The sequence below is a fragment of the Rosa rugosa genome, chromosome 2, assembly GCF_958449725.1.
Source record: "Rosa rugosa chromosome 2, drRosRugo1.1, whole genome shotgun sequence".
Taxonomy (NCBI): Eukaryota; Viridiplantae; Streptophyta; class Magnoliopsida; order Rosales; family Rosaceae; genus Rosa; species Rosa rugosa.
This window is the reverse complement of record NC_084821.1, coordinates 60,279,441-60,303,813: the sequence shown is the minus strand read 5'-3', so window position 1 is coordinate 60,303,813 and position 24,373 is coordinate 60,279,441. Positions and strand designations below refer to the sequence as shown.

The 24,373-nt window shown below is 37.4% G+C and overlaps 1 protein-coding gene across 1 annotated transcript; it reads right to left on the bottom strand.

Moving 5' to 3' along the window:
* Nucleotides 1-10,195: 10,195 nt before the first annotated feature.
* LOC133734067 (wall-associated receptor kinase 2-like) lies at nucleotides 10,196-13,272 on the bottom strand. The gene is made up of 3 exons (XM_062161719.1): nucleotides 12,324-13,272; nucleotides 12,065-12,232; nucleotides 10,196-11,496 (listed from the first exon to the last, which is right to left on the bottom strand). Exons 1-3 carry the CDS (start codon nucleotides 13,249-13,251, stop codon nucleotides 10,268-10,270), a joined length of 2,325 nt encoding a protein of 774 aa, XP_062017703.1. The 5' UTR covers nucleotides 13,252-13,272; the 3' UTR covers nucleotides 10,196-10,267.
* Nucleotides 13,273-24,373: the final 11,101 nt, after the last annotated feature.

Sequence of the window (24,373 nt, the reverse complement as noted above, 5' to 3'; positions counted from 1 at the left end):
TTTTAATGCGATGTTTTAATAATTATTTCTTCATATTTTACTTAGTTATTTCCTTAAATAAATGAATTTGAATTTAGTTTTTATTTTTTAGGTACATCGGAGAGATGAGGTAAAAAGAAGAAAAATGGCAAAAAATGAGGAGTCCTGATGACAACAGGATACCTGGGTGGACTAGGAGAGCCCAAGAACAAGCTAAAAACGTCCTCTACAAAGGTGATAAGGATTGGGAGTCATTTTTGGCAAGAAAAGATGGTTAAAAATCAGATTTTGGGTCATTATTAGACACAAATTGATTTTGGCCGAATTTCAAGAATATATATGGATAATGACATCTCAATTAAATCCTAAATGCATGATTATGGCCAAAGGGAGATTTCAACAGATAAGGAAGGACAAATTCAAGGGATTGCAACAAGCAGAAAGGTTGAAAACAGGTCCAGATACATTCCTTGATGTCCACATTCATTCTTGGCTGAAATTGAGGAGACAAATCAGAAAATAATCATGCAATTAATTCAAAAATAATCTCCCTAAATCAATGTGTTAAATTGGAAGCCTCTGATTGGTTAAGTGACATGGCATTATTTGATTGGTTAATGCTGTGTGGATCAATCTTGAAGACTTGGAGACTAAGTTGTCATCCTCCTATAAATAGGAGCATTCTCTACACCACTTCTCACACAATTCAAAACAACACCTCTCTCCCTCACAATTCTAAACATCAGAAAAATTCTCTCCATTCTCTAGTCTTCAGAAACTCTGCGTCTCAACCAAGGAAGAGAAGAAGTCATGCAATACATCAAGATCCTAGCCACCATCCATCCTTGTGTCGTCCCTTGAAGATTGCTTGCTTTCAAGGATCTTCAAGTTCTTCGTCTCAAGGCTTGTCATCCATCTTTCACGGTGTATTTCATACTTTCTTTTGTTTTCCTTTGTTTGATTTGTAGAGTTATGAATTCTAGTTAACATGACGTTAAGGGTAAATTTTAAAGCCCGTTTATATGTTTTGAAATAAAGTTGTGATTTTTATATGTTGATTTCTATGTTGCTTATGTGAGATTGCTTGATTGATTTTGGATTACAGAAAACTTTTATATGTATGTGTTCTTTGGTGGCCAACTTAGGATATATGCATGTAATTGGAGCTAGATTTAAGTAGTAAAGGCTTTGGAAAAAAGTCGAAATCAATTAAGGAGGATTGCAAATAGATGAACTTTTTCATACTAGGTTGTGCACTTTGGTTGACATCCTTTCTTTGTTCTTCATGCGTTGAATGTGTTCTTGATTAGCTAGCTTTCTAGACTATGATTGCATGTTCAATAGATTTAATTTAGGTGCTTTCACTTAGATTAAATATTGAAGGAAAGTAAAATATGGGAAATCGTTTGCTTTCTAACGTTTCACATAGTCAACTTCTTTCTCATGACATAGATAATCAACTATAAGATTTGTAATTGGATTTCATGCATATGATTATGGTTTTGATCTTTGTTTCTTGCGTTCCACCATTGTATATATGTTTTTACATTTTCAGTTATATTTATTTTAAGTTTTGATTTAATAATCCTAGAACCCCCTCTTTACGTTAACTTGTATATATCTTGTTTTTCTTTGTTTTATTTTTGTAAATATTATTTTATATTTTTTATTAATTCTTTATTTGTTTTTGCAATTACATGTGTACCCTCAATCCCCGACTAGAACGATCCCTACTTATTTTATACTGACAACTACATTTTTCAGGGTTAAATTGCGCGTTTAATTTTAGCGCTATCATATTCGATTCTGTGTATCATTTCTTGTATTCATGATAAAGCATTTTGTGTAATTCACAGTATGCGGGTGTAGCTTCTGTTTTCACTCTATATAATGCAGTATGTAGTTCAATTTGCCAACTTTTTTCTTCTCTCTTTGTACGTTGTTTGTGTTCATACCAATTCCTATATTGTAAAGAAATGGCTGAATAATGAAATGTGAAGAAATGGCTGAATAATGATTCTTCTTCTTATTCAACATCAATCTATGCAACATATATATACACAAGAGCAGCACGACCCAATGGCCCCGTACTCAATTGCTCCTACACCCAAAGCATTAAAGCCATAATCTATTCCCTAAAACATGTAAAGGTGTCTCCACTAAAGGAAAGAAAAAGTAAAGAACATAAAGTACAAATTTACAATATAATTCTCAATACTCCCCCTCAAGTTGGAGAGTGTAGATCATGAACTCCCAACTTGGCACGTAGTGTCAAAAATTGATCTTTTCCCAAGGCTTTTGTGAATATATCTGCTAGTTGGAAGCGTGTAGGTACATATGAGGGACGAACCATTCCAGCTTGCAGTTTTTCTCTAACTATGTGGCAATCAATGTCAATGTGCTTTGTACGTTCATGGAAAACAGGATTTTTCGCTATATGCAAAGCTGCCTGATTATCACAAAACAATGTTGTAGGATGCACTTGTGAGACTTTTAGATCATGCAGTATATAACGTAGCCATGTCAATTCTAAGCATGTATTAGCCATTGCCCTATATTCGGCTTCTGCTGATGATCTAGAGACATTTGTTTGTTTCTTAGATTTCCATGAGATGAGAGAATTTCCAAGGAAGACGCAATAACCTGTAACTGATCTCCTTGTCTCACGGCATCTTCCCCAATCAGAATCACAAAAGGCTTTCAGGTCAAGGTCGTTGTTGGCAGAAAATAACAATCCTTGACCAGAAGTACCTTTAATGTATCTGAGGACTCGTATGGCAGCATCCCAATGAGGTTGTCGAGGCTGATGCATGAATTGGCTCAATGTTCGAACAGGGTAAACTATATCCGGCCTTGTGACAGTAAGATAAATTAGTTTCCCGACCAGCCTTCTATATCTAGTTGGGTCTTTCAACAATGCTCCATCTGTGAGAGTGAGTGTTAAATTTTGTTCCATGGGAAAAGCATGCGGGCGTGTCACGCCCCGAATTTCGAATGATAAATTCAAAATCCGAAAAGTGAATAATAACAACTACAAATAACGTTCTGAATTTTTTTTTTCTCAGAACAAACACACCTCACACCACCCAATATTACATAACCAAATCCTCAAGTTATTTATTACAGCACACTCTCACCAAATCAAATTGTAAGGCTCAAAAGAGTTTAACTCACCTCACTATTACAATTGCTGTAAAACTATAACAAATACTCTAACCCGTACGATCACTGCCCTGATTCTCCTGACCTGTAAGATTACCCGCTACACAATTTGAATAGTGTACCGGGATTGCAACAACACCAAACCCGGTAAGCTTTTGACAGCTCGTATGAGTAAACAAGAAAGAACTGTTGATTTATTAAATTACAATTCAAGTAAAATTCAACGGTATTACGTCTGCAAGGAGACATCAAACCACTCATGTAAAACCACAAGGAATACATTTTCACAATCCTCAAATCACAATACACCACACTGGTCCTGCAAACACCCAACCCACATAACACCACTTTGGTCCATCCCAACAAACACGTTAGAGCTCTAACTGCATCGTTACCTGTCACCTCGGCCAAGGTTCAAGTAAACGATATATTACCAGGTTAACTTATTAACCCTCGATCTTTGGGCTCCCAGCCCTCAGAACAATATACTTCGGTTAATAATAAACCGTCGATCTTCGGACATCCCTGTCCTCAGAACACAAACACTCCGGTTATCCTTAACCGTCGATCTTCGGACACCCCTGTCCTCAGAACACAAACACTCTGGTTATCCTTAACCGTCGATCTTCGGACACCCCTGTCCTCAGAACACAAACACTCCGGTTATCCTTAACCGTCGATCTTCGGACACCCCTGTCCTCAGAACCCTACATTCTCCACCTCTATACATCCCACAATGTCAACCATGAATATCAACATGAACTCATCAATCATGATCATCACATATAAATATGGTAAGTCACATCTCAAACCATAATAATTAAATCATCGTAATTCCACACTCTTCAATGTCACACCATTCCACATATAATCACGTAAATATATATATACGTAATCACCCACTCAGGAATGACCACTAATACCAACTATAGTTCACACAAGAAAATCGTGAAATTCATTTTGTATAATTCAAATCGTTTTACTTACCTATGGACCGTAGTTGATCAAGTCCATATGATTTAAAACAAATATTTATTCCATAAATATTTTCACACAATTACGACAAAATAAAGTAATTAAAATTATTCGGTTCGTAATATGAACCACGTGAGGTTTACTCACCTCGATAATCCCGCTGCGTCTTCAATTTAACACAATTCACAACCGAACTTGCTCACCCAAGTATGACCGTCAATCACCTAATCAATCATGACCTTCACTTAGCCAATAACTCAAAAACATACTCAAACGACAATCCAACGGTCGGATCGAAATTAAATGATGATCCAACGGTCGGATCCTCACGGATCGCCTTTAGGATCACCCTCCAAAAATTATCACGAAGATCCAACGGTCGGATCTTCCTGAATCGTCCTTACTAACATCTTCACAAATTTATACGAAAATCCGACGGACGGATTCTCACGAATCGCCTCCCTAATCACTGTTTTGCATTTATACGAAGATCCAACGTCGGATCTTTGCCCATGACCACATAAAGCCACTGGGACAGTCATAAGATCATCATATCAAAACTACAAGTCCATCTGACGGTCCTAACTTCACATATCACAAATCTAACGATCGAAATCGATCGAAACTTAAAAATTCATAACTTAATCATACGATATCCAAAAATTATGAATTATATATGCAAACGATCGTATCGACACGTAGAACACAAAAATGGACAGAAACTGTCATTGGGGTGGCCGGAGGTCGCCGGAAACCACCATCACAGTGGCGGCACCGCCACCCATCCAAAGTCAAAATTAGACAAAATTCCCAACATGAAAGTTCTTCATCTTAACTCGAATTGAAACTTTCATAACTACACCAAAGTCAGATTATGAGCCAAAAAGTAGAATTTTACCTCGCAAGTTTTGAAACCCGAAGAACCCTAGTTTCCCAATCTTCAAAATTCGAGCTCCACAGGTGAAATCGTTGCAAGCCGCTTGGAGGGAAGCATCTACGGCCTCTGGGCTAGAAAATCCCTCAAAGAACTCGAGCTATGGTGGCCGGAATTGGGAGAACCAAGGTCGGCGATTTTGGGCGTTTTTAGCTCGGCGGAGCAACTTCCCGGGGTTGCAACGGCCTCTACAGTGCTTCCCATGCTAAAAGGCTTCCACAAACGTGTAGGTGGGAGTGTGGTGAACAAAACCCACTCAACAATTCGACCTATTGTGGACGGAGGAGGAAGAATGAAGGAGGCGAAATGGCTACAGTAGCCGAGCTCGGGAGAGAAAAATCTGCAGGAAATTTCCATTTTCGGGATTTTTTTTGCTATTTATAGAAATTTCCCCAAATTTCAATTGATCATAACTTTCTCATACGAACTCCGATTTTTGCGTTCCACATATGCACGAGATCGTATCGACGAGCTCTACAACTTTCACGAAGGAAGTTTTCCCAAATTTTGAACGTATAAAAAGTCAACTTTCGCGAGCTCCTAAATAACGTTCGTTTTCGAAATTTAATCGTTCGAACTAATTCCACAACTTCTCCGAGCCTCGTACTCACTCCCACTATCGTGGAATCATTTCTAAAAATTCACGGAATTTAATTTAGATTTTTCGGGGTATTACAGGGCGAGCACCCAGAAGTCCTGAATCTTGCAAGATGTCAAGTGCATATTTTCTTTGAGACATAAAAATGCCTTTCTTGGAACGTGAGAATTCAATGCCCAAGAAATACTTCAAATCTCCAAGGTCTTTCATGCGGAAGCATTTAAGAAGAAATACCTTGAGTCGCTCCATTTCTTGAAGATCATTTCCTGAGAGGAGTATGTCATCAACATAGATAAGAACTGCGGTAAGTGAATTACCTTGTGCCTTTGTGAAAAGAGAATAATCTGTCTTTGATTGATGATAGCCAGCTTTCTGGATGGTATTTGAAAATGTGGAAAACCAATTTCGGGATGCTTGTTTGAGTCCATAAAGAGATTTGTTGAGCCGACATACAAGATTCTCCCCCTGTCGGCGAAGTCCAGGAGGAGGCTGCATGTATACTTCTTCATGTAATTCGCCATGGAGGAAAGCATTCTGAACATCCAATTGGTGGATAAACCAATGACGGGAAGCAGCAACAGTAAGGAGGCATCGAAGAGTAGTGAGCTTGGCTGTTGGGGAGAACGTCTCTTGATAATCAACACCCTCAACTTGAGTGTAGCCTTTTGCAACGAGACGAGCCTTGTACCGCTCAATAGTGCCATCAGACTTGTACTTTATTTTGTAGACCCATTTGCAGCCGATCGGTTTATGACCATCAGGGAGAGGAACCATACGCCATGTATTGTTATGTTGGAGTGCTTCCAACTCTGTATTCATTGCTTGTTGCCAATGTGGATCAAGGATAGCTTGAGCATAAGAGGTGGGCTCAGTGTGACCTGTAATGTTAGCTAGAAAGGAGCATTGTGCAGAAGAAAACCGAGAATAGGAAAGAAAATGAGACAGAGGATATTTGGTACCTGGTGTAGGACGAGGCCCTGAGGTAGAGTGAGTGACTTGGTTGGACATGTGGTAGTCTTTATGCCATGCTGGTGGTTTCGTAGAACGGGTGGAGCGACGAGGGGAGGGTATGAATTGTGTAAGATCGTCAGGTATGATGTCTTGGTCGGTTGGAGAAGGTTGTATGATGTCTTGGTCGGTTGGAGAAGGTTCAGTGGGTGTGGTGCTAATATCTGGAGCAGGTGAGATGTTAGTATCTGGAGTGGGGGGCTGGACTAATGATGCAGGGGTAGTGTTTGGTGTGTGATAGCCTAGGTCAAGTATGGGAATCGAGTGTGGTGAATTTGAGATGTTTGGAAGAGAGAAAGGAAAGATGGTTTCAGAAAATTTGACATCACGGCTGACAAGGAACTTTTTGGTCTCCAAATTATAAAGTTTATAGCCTTTTTGACCAGTGGGGTAGCCAACAAAGACACAACGGTGAGCTCTGGAATCAAATTTTTGAGTAGGATGAACAACAGTTGCATATGCAAGACAACCAAAAACTTTTAAATGGTCAAGGCAGGGGGGACGATTGTATAACATTTCAAAAGGTGTTTTGTTGGACAGCAATGGAGATGGAAGGCGGTTAATTAGGTAGACTGCTGTCAAAACACACTCCCCCCCAAAAGGAAAGGGTTAGGCTGGATTGGAAAAGTAAAGCACGTGCTACAGTGATAATATGTCGATGTTTGCGTTCAACAACTCCATTCTGTTGTGGAGTGTAAACGCAAGTATGTTGATACTCAATGCCATTTGTGTGAAAGAAATCTCTCATGGATAGAAATTCAGACCCATTATCGACCCTGATAGTTTTAATGTGTGCATGAAATTGAGTACGAACAAAAGCAACAAATGACTTTAAAAGATATTGAGTGTTATGCTTATGGTGCATCAAAAAAATCCATGTGCATCTAGTAAAATCGTCCACGATGGTAAGAAAAAAACATGCTCCGGAATGTGTGGGAACTTTGTGAGGACCCCATATATCACAATGTAATAAATCAAAAGGAGCATGAGTTGATATTGAACTTAAAGGAAATGGAAGTCTTGTTTGTTTAGCCATGGGACAAACACTACAATTATCATCAAAAGAAATATTACTGGAGGATAGCAAGGGAGAAACTAATTTAAGACGAGAAGGGGATGGATGCCCAAGTCGCATATGCCACAAGGTGGAGGGATGTGAGACTTGATGTGAGGTAGGTGCCTTCAGCAACGGAGACATGTAATAAAGACCACCACGTTGTTCACCTGAGCCAATCATCTTCCCCGTAGCCAAGTCCTGTAAGACACAGAAGGTGGGAAACAAAATAGCACAACAATTTAGAGCACTAGTAACTTTGCTGACAGACATGAGGTTTAAGCGAAAGGATGGTACACATAGGACTTTTTCTAAGGTGATATCAGAATTAAATGGGATGGTGCCAGTGTAAGTGATAGGAACTGCAAATCCATTGGGTAAATTAACAATGGGTAGTGATGTGAGATTTGCTTTAGTGAAAAGAGTGGGATCAGATGTGATGTGGTCTGTAGCTCCGCTATCCAAAATCCAAGGTTGAGTAAATGCAGAATTAATTGAAACATTATAGGAAGGAGATAGACCTGCAGCATTTGCAAAAGCATTGTTGTTACCAGAAGTATTTTGTGTGGTCATCATAGAAATGGTATGAGCCAATTGCTGAAGTTGCTCTGGTGAAAGGCTATGCAAAGGATTTGGTAAAGGTGCTGAAGTTGATGCCTGAGATTCTTGTGCAGGGAGGACAAGGCTTGCTGGGATTTGAAAAAATAGGAATCATGCACCAGGATAGTGCTCTGATACCATGTAAAGAAATGGCTGAATAATGAAATGTGAAGAAATGGCTGAATAATGATTCTTCTTCTTATTCAACATCAATCTATGCAACATATATATACACAAGAGCAGCACGACCCAATGGCCCCGTACTCAATTGCTCCTACACCCAAAGCATTAAAGCCATAATCTATTCCCTAAAACATGTAAAGGTGTCTCCACTAAAGGAAAGAAAAAGTAAAGAACATAAAGTACAAATTTACAATATAATTCTCAATATATATGGACCAATTAAATCCCAAGTGTGGAAAATATTAATGGCATACATCCTAATTGGAGAGGGTTTTAGATGGTGAGGTATTGAAATATGCAGTGAGGACTGACCTAATCAGAAAACAAACTAAGTTGAAAAGTTGCAACAAAATTGGAAAATTGACTCTGTAACTAATATAATGCAACTAATATCTTAATCAAGATTACATTTTATCTTACAACTTATAAGTTTTTTTTTGTTTTCCCTTTTCTTGAGACGAACAGGGACGGATCCATGTACAAGGCTACTTGGGCCCAACCCAAATTTCTCTCACAAATGTGCGTAATGTACCAAGCAAAAGCAATATTTATCGCCGTCCAGTTGGTTAAGGCATTAGCTCTTTACGTGTTGGGTGGCTCGTTCGAACACTAATGTTGTCAGTTTTTATACTTCCTTAAGTTCCTTTGTTTCCTTTTATTTCTTTCTTCTTTGACTTTGTTTCCTTTTATTTCTTTCTTCTTTGACTAATCTTTTTGTGCATCATTTTCTTTTTTTTTTAGTTCTCTTTCCCTATTTTCTCTTTTTTTTTTTCCCTTCTTTTGTTACAACTTTTCTATTAATTTTTCCTATTAATATTTCTTAAAAATTTCTTCTCTTAAAGGGCAAATCTTGTCTATTTTTTTTTGCTCTTTCCACATTTTGTTCTCCATTTTTTTCTTTCATTACAACATTCTTCATTAGTCTTTTTTTCTAAAATTTAGTAATCTCAAAGTCTATTGAATTATTATCAACAAAGAAAAAAATTTCTTGTAAGCAAGCCTTAAATTAGCCCACCCCAAATCTGCATCCTGGCTACATTCTTGGAGACGAATACAACTTTATTGGATAAAGAATTACAACAGAACGATGAAAAACTCATCCATTACGAGAGGCGGCTATATCAGCCTGTTCGCAACTAACCAACCATCATCTGACTCTGAGAGAAGTGGAGAAGGGAGAACCGGCTGAGCCACAGGCGGCGAGAGGAGGAGGAAGTGGGAGAGAGTGAGACTGTGAGAGACGATCGATTCTCCAGTTGACCAGTTCGAAACTTCGAATAGGCCGTAGATCCGTAGTCGATGAGTGGACTAGTGGAGTCGGGAGAGCCGGCTGAGCCGCAGGCGGCGAGAGGAGGAGGAAGTGGGAGAGAGTGACTGACTGAGAGTTCGTAGTCGGGACTCGGGAGAGACCGAGAGAGTGACTGGGCTTCTATTGTCTGGACAAATCCCAATTAAAAATATATATATATATATACATCTAATTTTTTTTTTGGGCTTCAAAATCTCGGACGGGCTCAAGCCCGTCCTAGTCTGTGAATGGATCCGCCAGTGCAACCAAGATAAGTTTAGCTTCATGAATTTCATAAACGAAGATAATTTCACACAACATATTAAAATCACATTACATGCAGCAGTTCAATAAACGGACGAGACACGTACATGCTATACTCAACTGATGAAAGCAAGTAAAGCAAGTAAGCAACCGAAGCAAACTAAGAACAATTCAATACATCAATAGCTATATATGAAATATCAAGAAGCTAATATTAATCAACTATCGGCCTCCATCATAAGGCTTCATCATCAGGGGTTGAATCTGGATGCTTTGGTCGTAGTCAATACTGGTTATAACTTCACCTTCATCACCTCTAACATCAACAACGTAGGCTTTTGAATGTGACGCAAGCTGCAAGTAGTCAGTCTCTTTTGGTGAGGCATCAGCCTTTCCCCATGGATGCTTTGCCATAACTTGCAATACTCCCTCTAGCTTCAGTGCTACTTCTTTCATGGTAGGCCTATCGCTCCCTTTCAAACTTAAACAACTTTTGGCCAGATGTGCTACTTGTTCAGCTGTTTCGAAGCTCCCCTCTTTGATTATTTCATGATCGAGAATCTGATCTAGGCGATTCTCTTCCACAGAAGTAACAAAAAATTTTGCTAAGCTTCTCTCCGCCTCAGGCTTCTGATAAGAAATTGCCACTTGACTTGTTATTAGCTCCACAAGGACAACGCCGAAGCTATATACGTCACTTTTCTCTGTCAGTGTGTTTGACTGAAGATATTCAGGGTCCAAGTACCCTATCGTCCCTTGCACTAAAGTAGACAGTTGATTTTGATCTTCGGGAACCAATTTTGAAGCTCCAAAGTCTGACACTTTCGCTGTGAAATTCTCATCCAGTAGAATGTTTGCTGCCTTCACATCTCGGTGCACAATTTGCATCGAAGTAGAGTAGTGCAAGTATGCCAGTGATCCTGCTGTTTCTGTTGCTATCTTCATTCGTAGCCCAAAGGAAAGCGGTCCCTTGCCATTCTTTTTATGAATATGCTCATAAAGTGTGCCGTTGCTGACGAACTCATACACTAATAAAGGCGTTTGGGTCTCCAAACAACAACCTAGAAGCTTCACCACATTTCTGTGGTTGATCTGAGAAAGAACAATCACCTCATTAATGAACTGATTACTTTGGGTCATTGGGGCACTACTTTTTGACACCTTTATGGCAACCTCATTTCCATTTGATAGTGTTCCTTTGTAAACAAATCCATAGCCTCCTTCACCAATTTTTAAACTGTCATGAAAGTTGTTTGTGGCCTTCTTAAGTTCTTCTCTAGTAAATATTTTGGCTGCTTGAGGTCCATCGAAATTCTCCAATTTTTGTTGTAACAAGAAGCCACCATTGTGTTTGAAGTACTTCTGTTTGAGTATCTTGAACTTTCTTCTCTTCAGTCCGCAGTATATCCAAAATGTTACAAGCAATACCCCTAAGAAGCTCAGAGAGACACCTACGCACGAATTCAACCAATCACTATAATTAGGGATACCAAGGTGTCATGACCACGAAAATATATACATCTACACACAGACACACTAACTGTCGCAACAATTCGAAACTGCAAAAAGAATGCAACACATGCTAGCTAGCTAATTAACATGTAAATCAAATTGCTATCTAGTGCAAAGTGAAACCCAATGAAATTTGCAGTAAAGGAAGTTCCATTAATGATTTTGATGGAAACTTTTTTGGTTATTTCCTTGTTTTGGTTATAGTGGAGGGGGATCGAATCCCTAGGCTAGCATAATCGTAAGTTCCTAACCTTATTTCATAATTCATGCCCTTCTTGGATAACCCCTATAAGAGCATTGTCATCATTCATTGTCTCGGTTTATATTGTTGTTGTTTATTTTTTATATTTAAGAAAAAAAATGACCATCAAGTTTTTCAGATTATCACATAAAGTCAAAAATGCATAATTGTTCAAAAAACAAAAGAGTTTAAATCATAGCTAGGTAGCTGACATAAATACGTGATAAGAACATATTTAGCAATTGTAGAGGAAATTAAAAACATACCCAAGGAAACTTTCAGGGACTTGTTCTTTGATATAGGAGTGTTCTGTACGCAACTCTTTGGGTTTTCGTTTCTGAAACCTTTCTTACATGTACATGTGTAATCTCCATCTGAATTTTTGCACGTTCCATTGTTGCAGGGGTCCGTTGAGGCGTTGCATTCATTAATATCTGATAAAGTCAAGTAAGATAAACTAAATAACCAATTTCGAGCTGCAAAAATGACCTGCATAAATATATATAAGAGATAAGGATCACGCACCTTGACAGCCATCTGGGAGATATGGGTTGCCTTGGTAGCCTGGCCAGCACTCGCAATAATAACCAGACGGTTCAGTCTTGATGTCGATGGTATTGACACACTTGCTATGCGCCTTGCAAGCATAATCCTGCCTCTTTTCAGCTTCAGCACATGACACGTTCGCGATTTCCCAATTAAGAATCATAGGAAGCCGTTCAGTGTTGTTCAGTTGTTGAAAACTTGTAGTCGGGTTAAATGTGAAATTGCCATCTTCCACAATGAAAGCGTAGCTGCACTGGTTGAAATTCCGTACATTGGTATGGTTAGAGTAACTACTCAACTTGACAGTTTGATTTTTGAGTCCGTCTGCAGGCATTGAAGTTTGGCAACACCCATTGCCGGTGCATGACTCGTCAGCAGCAGCAGTAGTATTGTCAGGAATGTCACTTATGATGCACCCGGCTACGTACCCAATATCATCATTAGGGTAAGGGCGGTACCCCATAAAAATGGCAAAGGTGTCATAGCCAACGGCAATGAACTTGTTTCTGGTACCAGAGATGGTGAACGGAGGAGTGACCCAGAGCCATGTGAGATTGGAATATCCCGTTTGATGACCCTGTTGGTCGTAGCAATCATAGGCTATGTAAGACAAAATTTGCAACTCACGTTCGGCCACGGATATGTTAGTAATAGGGATATCAGTATCCGCCCAGAGTAGTGTTGGAGGTTGGCTGGATTCGTCACAGGTGAGGTTGAATTTTTGTGTAAGGTAACAACCGTCGCCTATGCCGAATGGATAGGGGACTGTGAGATTGCCACACTGGTCAAGGCATTCAGGCAGGGCTTGAGGAGGCGGGAGGGCTTGGTCGGCTATTGCTACTGCAGCTATGGCCACCAATACCAATGAGATCAGCTGCGAAATGACCATTCTCCGGTATAAGACCATTATGTTAATCGCTCAATTCGTTTCGAGTGATTTAGATGTTGAAGTGCTAGAAAGCCTCGTTACGTCTTTATATGGATTTGGAAGGAAGACCAGCCGGGTATTACCCGTACTGTGGGGTGGCTCATAGGAAACGACTTGACTTGCCTTTTCCACAAGTCACTGGACAAATTGCAACGCAACTCGATGTAAGTTGAGGTCGTATCTTTTAATTATTTCCGGTAGGTTGGTAATATGCAATTTGCACAAAAAAAAAAAAAAGAATAAATAAGAACTCGGTAATGAACTAATGGTTGTTGACCGAAGACTTTGTGGTCGGAATTGTTTAAGACGGTAGAAAAATGGGTAATATACATACATGCAAGTTGACGTGCTTTGATTTATTCGTGGCTTATATTAATTGGAGTCTAATTATTTTAACAGAATATATACCCGCGTAGTTGTGTACAGACTATAGACACTGACATGCACTTCATGCGAACAAATTTCAAGAGAAATTTTGAAAAATGACATTCTTTTGAAAGGGAAGGGGTTGAAAATCACATTCTTTTTTTTTTTTTTAAAAAAAGAAAAATCACATTCTTTGAGTACTGAAATTGATTTATAACTTTTTTTTCTAAAGGTTGAAAAATAACCATTTAGAAGGATAAAAAGTCGCAATTATCCTTATCAAATTTTGCTTAAATTTCTACAGTTCCATATTTTCTCATTCTTTCCACTCACAATAGGCTCCCTCAAAGCTTTTCTCACGCCGTTATTCTTCTTATTCTCCTCAACAAATGAAAAGATTTACTGCAATTCCAACGACAAAGACTTCCTCAACACAATTTAAGAATACATTCGAATCATATATTTTTTATTATCCTAATTATGGTCTAGGGTTTCCTTTTCAATAAAAAAAGAATTATGGTCTAGGATTTCTGTTGTTTTTGTGTCAAAGATATTTTTGATTTGGGTTGTTTCTACTATAATTTTCTGATTTTATTGAGCAGCAAAGGATTAGTATCGCGGTTCTTTTGCAATGAATTAAAGTTCTCGTTCATGTGGTGCATAGCATATGAATAACAATACAATAAATAAAATAATTTAGAAATTTTCTTAGGAAGGGGTTGGAACTGTGTTGGTACTAAAACTCCAAAATATTGTATATTAATTGATTTAATTAATGGAGAGAAACATAATAGTCTATGGGGAAAAACAGATCGAAGAGAAGAGAGAGATTAGTCAAACATTGGTTTTGAACATTTGGAAGAGAAAAGAGAGACGTGAGGAATATTTAATCAACAATACAAAAAACAATACGTATAAGAACATTATAAGTGAGTGAATGTCAGGGAGGAGTGCAAAATTCAACCCCAAAAATAGAAGAAGACGAGGACAATTGCGAAGATGAAAAAGAAATAAAAAAAATAAAAGACGTAGAATAGTGTACTGGAGAAGATGAAGAAGAATTCATCGAGAAAAAAAAGAAGAGGAAGAAGAAGAATATGGATGTGAGATAATTAAGCTTTGAAATTAAGTTTTTCAAAATTTCAAAGCTTAATTATCTCACATCCCCACTCTTCTTCTTCCTCTTCTGTTTTTTCTCGATGAATTCTTCTTCATCTTCTCCAGTACACTATTCTACGCCTTTTATTTTTTTATTTTTTATACAAGAATATTCTAACACTTGTCCTCGTCTTCTTCTATTTTTGGGGTTGAATTTTGCACTCCTCCCTAACATTCATTCAATTCTAATGTTCTTATACGTACTATTTTTTGTATTGTTGATTAAACATCCCTCATGACATTCACTCATTAAATTACCTAAGAAAATTTCAAAATTAGTTAATTAACAGTGTGCTTGTGTCAGTATTTAGTATGTACATGACAATAAAATGACCAATTTACCCTTTATTATTAATTTTTTTTCTTACTTTGCTCCATATAATACAAAAAGTAAAAGAAATTTTTTTATGGGCATCGTTGTTTTTGGAGAAGAAAGTTGCAATTGCAGAATTAGGTGTGAGGAAGAGGAAACAAGGGAAGAAGCCCAAATAAATTTTTTTCATGGTTGTCACTTGCTTGTCGATACGAGCTTGTCGATATATCATGAGATCATATTGTGATAAATTGAAGCATGCTAGATTTACGTAATTTCAGTTTTCTTTGTTTGCGATCTGTGAGGATCCGGCCTTTGGATCATCTTATAATTTTGAGAAATTGATCCTAGAAGTGTTCCGAAGACCTTGGGAGGTCTCAAAGGGAGTTTTGTCTCGATTGACGAAATCTTCGGTTTTAGGTTCAAATGCTCGGTTCGAACCGTAACCGCTTTCGTTTTAATCGTGTACTAAGTTGAGACCTTATTTTACTTAGGTGATTGGCAGAGAGTGTTCTATACTTTTCTCGGCTATAAGAGAAGACGCAGTGGGATTTAGAGGTGAGTTAATCTCACGTGGTTCATTTATGAACCGAGTTACATTATTCTTCAGTTTAATCGCTAAATTGTGAAATTGTTTTCTGGAAATAAATATTTGTTTTAAATTATATGAACTTGATCGGCTACGGTTCATAGGTAAGTAAAATGAGATTTTTATTATAAAAATGATTTTTCTCGAGTTTTACGATTGTGAACTATAGTTGGTATTAGTGACATTCCTGAGTGGATGACTACGTGTGTGTGTGTGTGTGTATTTATGTGAAATATATATCTTGATGGCGTGGCATTTGTGATGTGCATAATAAATTGTGATTTTATTCCGGTTGTTGTTTTGAGCATTTAATCTTTGCGGGAATACAATACATCATGTAATTGTTGATTTTATTGTGTTGAAAGAGTATTTGAGTTTTGGAGTAACATTTTGAGTCATGTGGGGCTTTTTTAATGTTTTCAGTCTACAGACTAGTGTCACAGTATTGACAGAGGTAATTATATCGGGAACCACACCTTTGGCCTGGTAAGTGGTTACGATCCGTTAGAGCTCTGGTCTGTCTGCCATTGTATTGCATGGGGGTAACCCGTGGGTTACTTGAGGCCCATGAGTATGCGTTTTTAAAAGAGAGTTTCGGGTGGTTTCTTTCTTTTAATGTCCATTGAGGGACTTGGGTTCTTACTAAATTGTGGAGTTGGTTTTGAATTGCTTTAATTTTATTCTTGAGTTGAGAAATTGTCAAGCATGCGGGTTGAGTCATTTTATTTGAGTTTACTCATACGAGCTTAAAAAACTTACCGGGTTTGTTGTTTGCAACCCGGTGCACTATTCCATGGTGTAGGGGTTATTCCATCCTGCGGGTTAGGACCACCAGGGTTGAGATCGTGGCGTGTAGTTGCAGCAGAGTTAGGTTCAGAACCTATTTTGATATCATTCTGCTGTATGTAGTATGCTCTTAGTGAGCGTTTACATTTGTACTTTGATGCTTTTGAGTTTATGTAAACACGTGGTGATGTAATATTTGACTCTAGTGATTGAGTCTGTTTTAACATTTGTGATTTCAGTTGTTTTGTTACTTAGTTTAAATGAAAAAAAATTCTAAGCATTTGGGCTTTTGTTGAGTTATCGCTTTTCGGATTTGAATTCCTTTATTCAAAATTTAGGGAGTGACATAACAATTGGCTGCCTGAATCCAATTAGTTACACCGGCCCAATTATGTGATCAGATATTACCTTTTTTTTTTTTTTTTTCGAGTCGTTGTTGTGCATAGTTTTAGATTTATTTTTCTTGAATAACTTGCAGTGGGTAACTTTTTTAACTTTTTGATTAGTAAATGGATATATGCATGAAAAAAAAAAAAAAAAAAAACAATGTTCCCAGCCGATAATCACTTTGCAATTTGGCGCCTGCATTAATTGCTTCCAGAAACGAGATGATCAAGCAAGTTGATCAGATTATCCTTTGGTTGGTGTTTGTTGATGCATTACCATCGCAATAAGCTAGTTGTAACTTCTTTAAATACATCATCAGCAGCCATGCATGCATGCCAGACCAAAAACAAAATGCATGCATCAACCCAATTGATGCGAGGGCTAGTGCAGAATAGCAGTTCAATGCAAAAAGATAATTAAACAGACACATCCGTCGTAGCTCTCCGTCTGAAATTAACTAAGATCAACTCTGTAAAACCCCTCTGTAGCACCGTCGTCTATTGCGGATCAACGTACCGGGGAAAGAGACCGACTGAACAAGGAATAAGACCAACCAATTTCTAGGGAAAAAGTCACAAAAAGTACCCGAACTTAAACCCATTCTACACTTTGGTACCCCATGTTTTAAATAAATCACTTTGGTACCTGAACTTGCTGTTTCTATATAACATTCATACACGCCGTTACTAACACCGTTCACTCAAGTACCACATGACTTTTTCTATGGGTGTTTTTTGTCCTTTCACATTTTCCCCTACTCTTATCTATTAGTCAGCGATTCAAAGGCTGGGAATCATCAGTCGTTCTTGACTTCTTGTGCTTTTACTGTAACTCAAAATGAAAAGGTAGAAGGTAGAATTTGATTGAGAATCTCAGAGGTAGAATTGACCAATTATGGCCAATTATTGGAGATACTTTAGACTTGATGGGGATCCAATAAGACAAGAAGGTATGCGAAAATCTCTTTTAGGGTTTTGTCCTGGTTTTATCTCCTTTATTGTTTATTCTCCATGTTAGTGTTTTTGTTCAGATATTCATAGTTTAACTCCTTGTTGATATCATGAAATTGATAAATAATGCTTAGAGATATGATGGGCGTTAAGGTCAATGAAGCAAATGTCAGTCAACCAACGTCAATAAGGGGTTAGAGATATTATTTCCAGATTCTGGTGTCTGTATGTGTGTGTGTGTGTGTGTGTGTGTGTGTGTGTAAGGGGTTGTTTTCTTTCTCTTAATTCACATAGAAACAGATTGTACAATTACCAGAGAATAATTCACATAGAAACACATGTACTTAGTTTGTCATATTCTACATTTGTTATTCACATGTACTACTCTTGCTATTACTAGTAGTTCTTTATTTATTGGTGTGGCCGTGTGGGGGTGCTAGTCATAAATTGGGTTCTGATCTGCAGGGGAAAAAGTAGTTTAAGTGCTTGCATTGAATTAAAATTGGGATGGAATAATCATTGCAAAAAATGGAACTGATGAATATTTTGAACTTTGTTTTTCCTTAAATGAAATTGCAGTTTAGTAACACATGGTGATTTTTTGGATTTTAACATTCATTTTGCTGACATTTGCAGGCGATCTGTTTAGTCTTGCAGTAAATCATGGAGGGAGGTTTTATAGCCAAGGTGGTATAAATAGACAGTACAGAGATGGAGATGTTGTTTTGGTGGATAGGGTTGACCCATCTAAATTGGGATTCAATGGCTTTAATTACTAGGCGAACGATTTAGGTTATGTGCAGGGTCCAATTACATATTGGTATCGAATACCCGGTAGTGAACCAGAGAGTGGGTATTTACCAATGACTAATGATGAAGATGCTGTTGACATGCTTCAATATATTCCAAAGAACGGGAGGATTTTGGAAGTATTTATTGTTTGTCTAGGGGAAAGGAGATTATTTGCACCTTGGGAGTTAGACAACTATGATAATGAAATAGACCACAAACTATACATGGGCCATGTCATTAGCGATTTAGAAGATGAGCCAGAAGCAATGATGAGTGAGCAGCAATTGGTAGGTGGAGATGGACTAACGCAAGCTGGTGAGTTACAACAAAGAAAGATGGGGCTTGACAATTAAAGTACAAATGATGTGCTCATTTGAATATTTTGTGTAACAAATTAATGGTTGTGCTTTTGGAACAATGCAAATGTCTTATGGAGATTTTTTTTTAGATAGATAAGTAAACAGCTCTTTGTTTTTGTGTGTGCTTGGATAGGCTAAGACGTACTGCATGTTAGCCAAGATTGCTGAGCCTATCAAGCGCTAGGCATTATCTATATATCTAATATTCACAGGCACCTTTAAAATGATGCATGGCGCCACCTTTAAAATGATGCATGGTGCCAAAGCTTAGTTCCTGTAGATAACTCCTACATATCAAAATGGCTAGAAGCAGGTAATTTAATTTGCCAAGCAAATAAACTGATCGACTAAAATTGACTATTATTAACTTTTGGAGGGAACTAGTTGATTTAGTGAAAGCTATGAGATTTTTAGAGGGAAAATGTGAAAGGATGGAAAACACCCATAGAAAAAGCCATGTGGTACTTGAGTTAACGGTGTTAGTAACGGCGTGTATGAATGTTATATAGAAGTAGCAAGTTTAGGAACCAAAGTGGTTTATTTAGAAGATGAGGTACCAAAGTGTAGAATGAGTTTAAATTGGGGTACTCTTTGTGACTTTTTCCCCAATTTCTATATCCTGCCAGTGGTGGAACTACTTGGTCTGGTAACTATCATTGAAAAGTGCATACGTGCATTGATTATGAACATTGTTCCATTAATATAATTACCATACAACACTAGCACGTGATAATTTGGTACATAAAAAATAAAGGTTTTTTTAAATGTACCAACCAAATTTTTTACACCCAGCAATATCATAAAATCTCTCACTATACCCAACAAATTTTTCAATAATATCCTTTGTTTAATAAAACTTAGCAAAACTTATATAGACTAAAAAAAATTGCGAACCCAGCAAACCCAAACTTTATTCGCGATAACCTTTAACGACACCCAGAAGTTTTTTCTTTCTTTGACATTAAAAAAAACCTTCTTCTTTACAAAATAGTTTTATTAGGTGGTTTCTTGCCGAATAAAGTAGTTTTATTCAGTGCTTGTTGACCGAACAAATAAGGTTCCTTCGGTCATTTACTACTGAATCAAATAACTTTTTATTTTTTAATGTTAAATCATAAATAAAAATATGCATACATTATTAGAAGCCTCCGAAATCATGATTGCACTTACAACTTTGTCGATATTATGCGTATTAAACCTAATAGATGAAGTAATTATAATGAAAAGTGAAATTTGAGTTCAAGATTTTTGTTGGAAGAAAACGATGTTGTTACATGAACACTATGAAGTATGTGAACCGCTGGGTACAAATAGAAAACATGATTTCAAATTTTATATTCTTTTTAGAGTTAATTAGTTATAAGTCCAAAAACCATGACCTGTTTTGATTGTAATCCGGACGAAAAGTTTTGTTAATTGCGGTCCAGTGACTAAGCATCCACATCAGCTTACTTTCTTATGTTAGCATGATGAGTCAACTTCTACTTTTTCACATACCAAATTTACCCATAACAATATTACTCAAAACAATCAATAATTTATGCATCAATAAATTGAGAGTTAATGTTGTTTTTCAATCAATTTGGTATTCATAAAAACCATATCAACTATAATATGTCATCAGCATAACAAAACCCTTAATTGATGCATCGTCATTAAGAAAAATTATAACTTATATTATTATATAAAATGATCATACCTTACCATCATTTTTCTACACCCTATATCTTGTCTCTTTTCTTCTCCTTTATTCTGATCACTTTCTTCTTATTTCTACACCTGTACGTATTATAGAATTGTCATGTTGTTCAACTTCATTATACAATCAAATAGATATTCTAGATGGGTATTCATAAGAAGGTTTTGATCCATCTAAAGAGGTAATATTCTATATTGTATCTATACCTTTGCACCTTAGGATAAATCGTACAAAGGAAAGGGATTCTAGAAAGGGAGATACATTTTTCATATCTTAAGGGAAAGGCAAGTTGCTATGGTTCTTTTTTTCCGTACCTTTAGATTAGGAACAATGTCAAAAACTAAGTTTCTCTTTTTTCATTACCTTGTGCATAGATATGTTTGCAATTTTGATACCTAGTACAAAGGTAATTTCTTAAGGGGAAAGACAATCTGCAATGATTCTTCTTCTTCTTCTTTTTTTTTTTTTTTTTTCCTACCTTTTTATTAGGAAGTAGGAACCATGTTTTTTTTTAAGGAAAGACGACAGACTATATTAAGTGATAAAATTAAAAAGGTTACATGGAGCAATGCAAAAGCATCGAAATAAAACAATAAAGAAAAACGAGATGCACAGACGCATCTATAATAAAGGAAAAACAATAAAGGATAATCAGACGCACAGACGCATCTAGAATGAAAGGTAACCAGGATGTGACTTGATGTAGAACAACATCGCTGCACTGCACATGTCACAAAAGCAGTGTAAATGTAAGAGTAACCGTAACAGTAACCGGTGATATGATCACCTGGGAGAGGTGATTCGCCCACCAGGAGTTCGAAAGTAACCGAGGGTGTCAGAAACTCGAAATTAGCAAACGAACTCCTAAGAACCAGAACCAATACCATATCAATATGAGCAGGTGTCTCGAATCCAAGATTCGGATTTGTAAGCCACCAGGATCCCAAATACGGATCCAAATCCGGCCCGAGACCAAAGTCAAGTCTGCCAAAGCAACCTTGACAAAAGCCCAAGCCCATTTGAATCTGATTAGGGCACCCAAGTTCATGCGCACCCGAGAGCCTCCGTACCCAAACACCACTGATCCGAGGAGCCGCACTGATATTCCCGGCTGAATTCCACCGGAGAAGGCCTATCCCACCCTCATCACCACGATGCCAAACACTTTCACCGGCGCCGCCCTCCTTGGCCCGGATCTCGTTGCGAAACAGGATTGTGAAAATGCTCCGCCATAACCAATTCCCTCTCAGATCGGAGGGGCTCTGACTAGCCAAGCCTAAACCCGACAAGCCCCATGCCAGCAGCTCCACGCCACCACGATGGGCGAACTCGAGTTCCTCACCCAACCGCCTCGCCGCCATCCCAAAACTCGATTTCAATCGAGCCCGGCTTGGCCAGAATCTCGGCTCCGTCCCAACATCCTGGCCCATTTGAAAGCGCCCTCGCCGCCATCCGTGGGGGACGGACTCTAACAGAACCCGATCCAATCCTGGCTCAGACGAATCCGTGAACCGCCCGGGATCCCAAATCTTCCAATCACCAGCAAAGACCAGTTCAGTTGGCAGCCGAACGGAGTTCAACCTCAAACCTCGATGCGAACCAAATTGAGAAGAAGAAAGAGCCCCTGATCTCGACGTCAATGAGAGAAACAAAGAGACAGGAGGGACAGACTAAACCGTACTCGATAGCTGCGACCCCATGGGAAGGGCCAGAATTTTTCTCCATCGAAGATGAAGGCAGGTGCAGAGACGCTTGGCCATGGCCGGTGCTTATTAGGAACCATGTTTAAACTACCTTAGTCTTTTTTCATTACCTTGTGCATAAAAATTTGCACTTTTCATATCTATTACAAAGGTAGAGTAGTGTTGGTTTCTTTTTCTCTACCTATTAAATAGGAATAATATTAGAACTCGATCATGGACTAGTCTATTACTATGTCTTTAGGTATTGTTGTGTCAATAACGCTACTTAGTTTGTTTTATTTTTTCTTTTTTGACTCTGATATAGATACACTACATTGTTTAAGAATTTATTGACCTTTCATGTAGGTACATGATATGTTTACATAGATTTAAATGCCATATTATTTATTATAATTACCTTGAATAGATTTTAGGAATTTGAAATTCAAAATTTGAATATTTAAATTGAAAAATAAAGTCCCCAAATTATGAGATTTTGATTAGTTTCCTTTATTTACCTTGAAGGGAAAAATGGACAACGAAAAAAGTGGTTGGACTGCAATTAAAAATAAAAAAGTGGCCGGACTACAATGAAAATTGATGTAGCAAATTGGACCTTGATTTAAAAAACTTTATTATCATTTTTTAATACCATGACTTTTAACGTCATTTGTTACAAGAAGCATAAATGTCTTTTCATAAAAAATTGATTTGTTGGAAATAGTTAGATATTTTTTGGATAAGTGGCATTTAGAAAGACCATGAAATAATTATTTTGAAAAGGAGTGGATCATTTGAAAAGACTTTTTACAATAAAAACCAAAACAGTTACCATCCCTCTTATTTCTCTTTCGTTTGGAATATTGACCAGTCGACAGGCCGATCAGTCAAGTCGTCCAACCGAGACCTTCTCATCACTTCATGTTTCATTTTTTAATATCTTAAATTTTGTCTTTTTGTAGTGTGGATTGTGTTTTTAGTTGAGATACTATAAGAGAAAACATGGGGTGTGAATTGTAAAATGGAGAGTGTAAAATAATAATATTGATAGCTAGTGTTTCATTTTTCTTTATAAGAAAGATAGCCCATTAAAACTGAATTTGTTTGATAAGTTTTACCTTTTATATAGGCAAAATTGTGAAAAGATTCTCGCTCTAAATCTCTAGCACTCCAAATCAACCAGATATATTTGAGCACCCACTACCTAATCACGAAGTCATGGGTTCGAGTCATCATGAGGGTAGGAGTGAAATCCTTTGATCCTCTTTTTTGAAAAAAAAAAAAAACCAGATATAGTTTGGTGCATATTTCTCTCCTGGCGTGGAATAAAATTTTGAACCATTCAGATCCATTGATTTCTAATTATGAATTAACGTACTAATCGTTGCTTCTCTAGTCGTGCTAAAAGTAGGGTTTGCATAGAAAATGCTAGCATAGTGGACTAGTCACTGGCCCCAAGCTTTGGTTCCGTCACTCTCAAACATGTTTCCAAGCCTATATTTGAGTCTATCAATATAATTAGATATTTTTTTGGATAAACTGTTTGGACCAAGTCTCAGGCATTTGGTTATCGTTATTTAGGTCATGATCAACAACTACTGCAATTTGCCCAACGTATGTTATGAAGTCCTAGAGTAGAAGTCCTCATTTCATGGGCAGTGTGTTTGGGTGAGGGAAAAAATTATGAAATTTAATTGAAATTGAGGATTTTATAATTCCTAAAAGTCAATTCTCTCGTTTGGCATTATCAGATTGGAAATTTTAAATTTCTCTGTGGAAAAAAAAAAACGAGGGAATTTAAATTCCCTACTTTAATTTCCACCAAAATATGTGTCATTTACAAATTCCTTTGCAGTATTCAATTTTTGTTTCCCAAACAAGGTTTTTTTCTATTTTATTTTTTTATTTGTTTTAAACTTTCTTAATTTATTACACATTACAAATTTACAACCAAACAATAGAAATTGCAATTAATGGAATTTTAGATTGATGGAGTTAAAGATTCCATCATTTATAAATT

What these genes read in the sequence shown, in the direction of transcription:
- LOC133734067 (XM_062161719.1), bottom strand. Translation starts at nt 13,251, where the DNA reads ATGGTCTTATACCGGAGAATGGTCATTTCGCAGCTGATCTCATTGGTA. An exon ending in TCTCCCAGATGGCTGTCAAG is followed by an intron (nt 12,233 to 12,323) that starts GTGCGTGATCCT and finishes TGACTTTATCAG; the next exon opens with ATATTAATGAATGCAACGCC. An exon ending in GTCCCTGAAAGTTTCCTTGG is followed by an intron (nt 11,497 to 12,064) that starts GTATGTTTTTAA and finishes ATTCGTGCGTAG; the next exon opens with GTGTCTCTCTGAGCTTCTTA.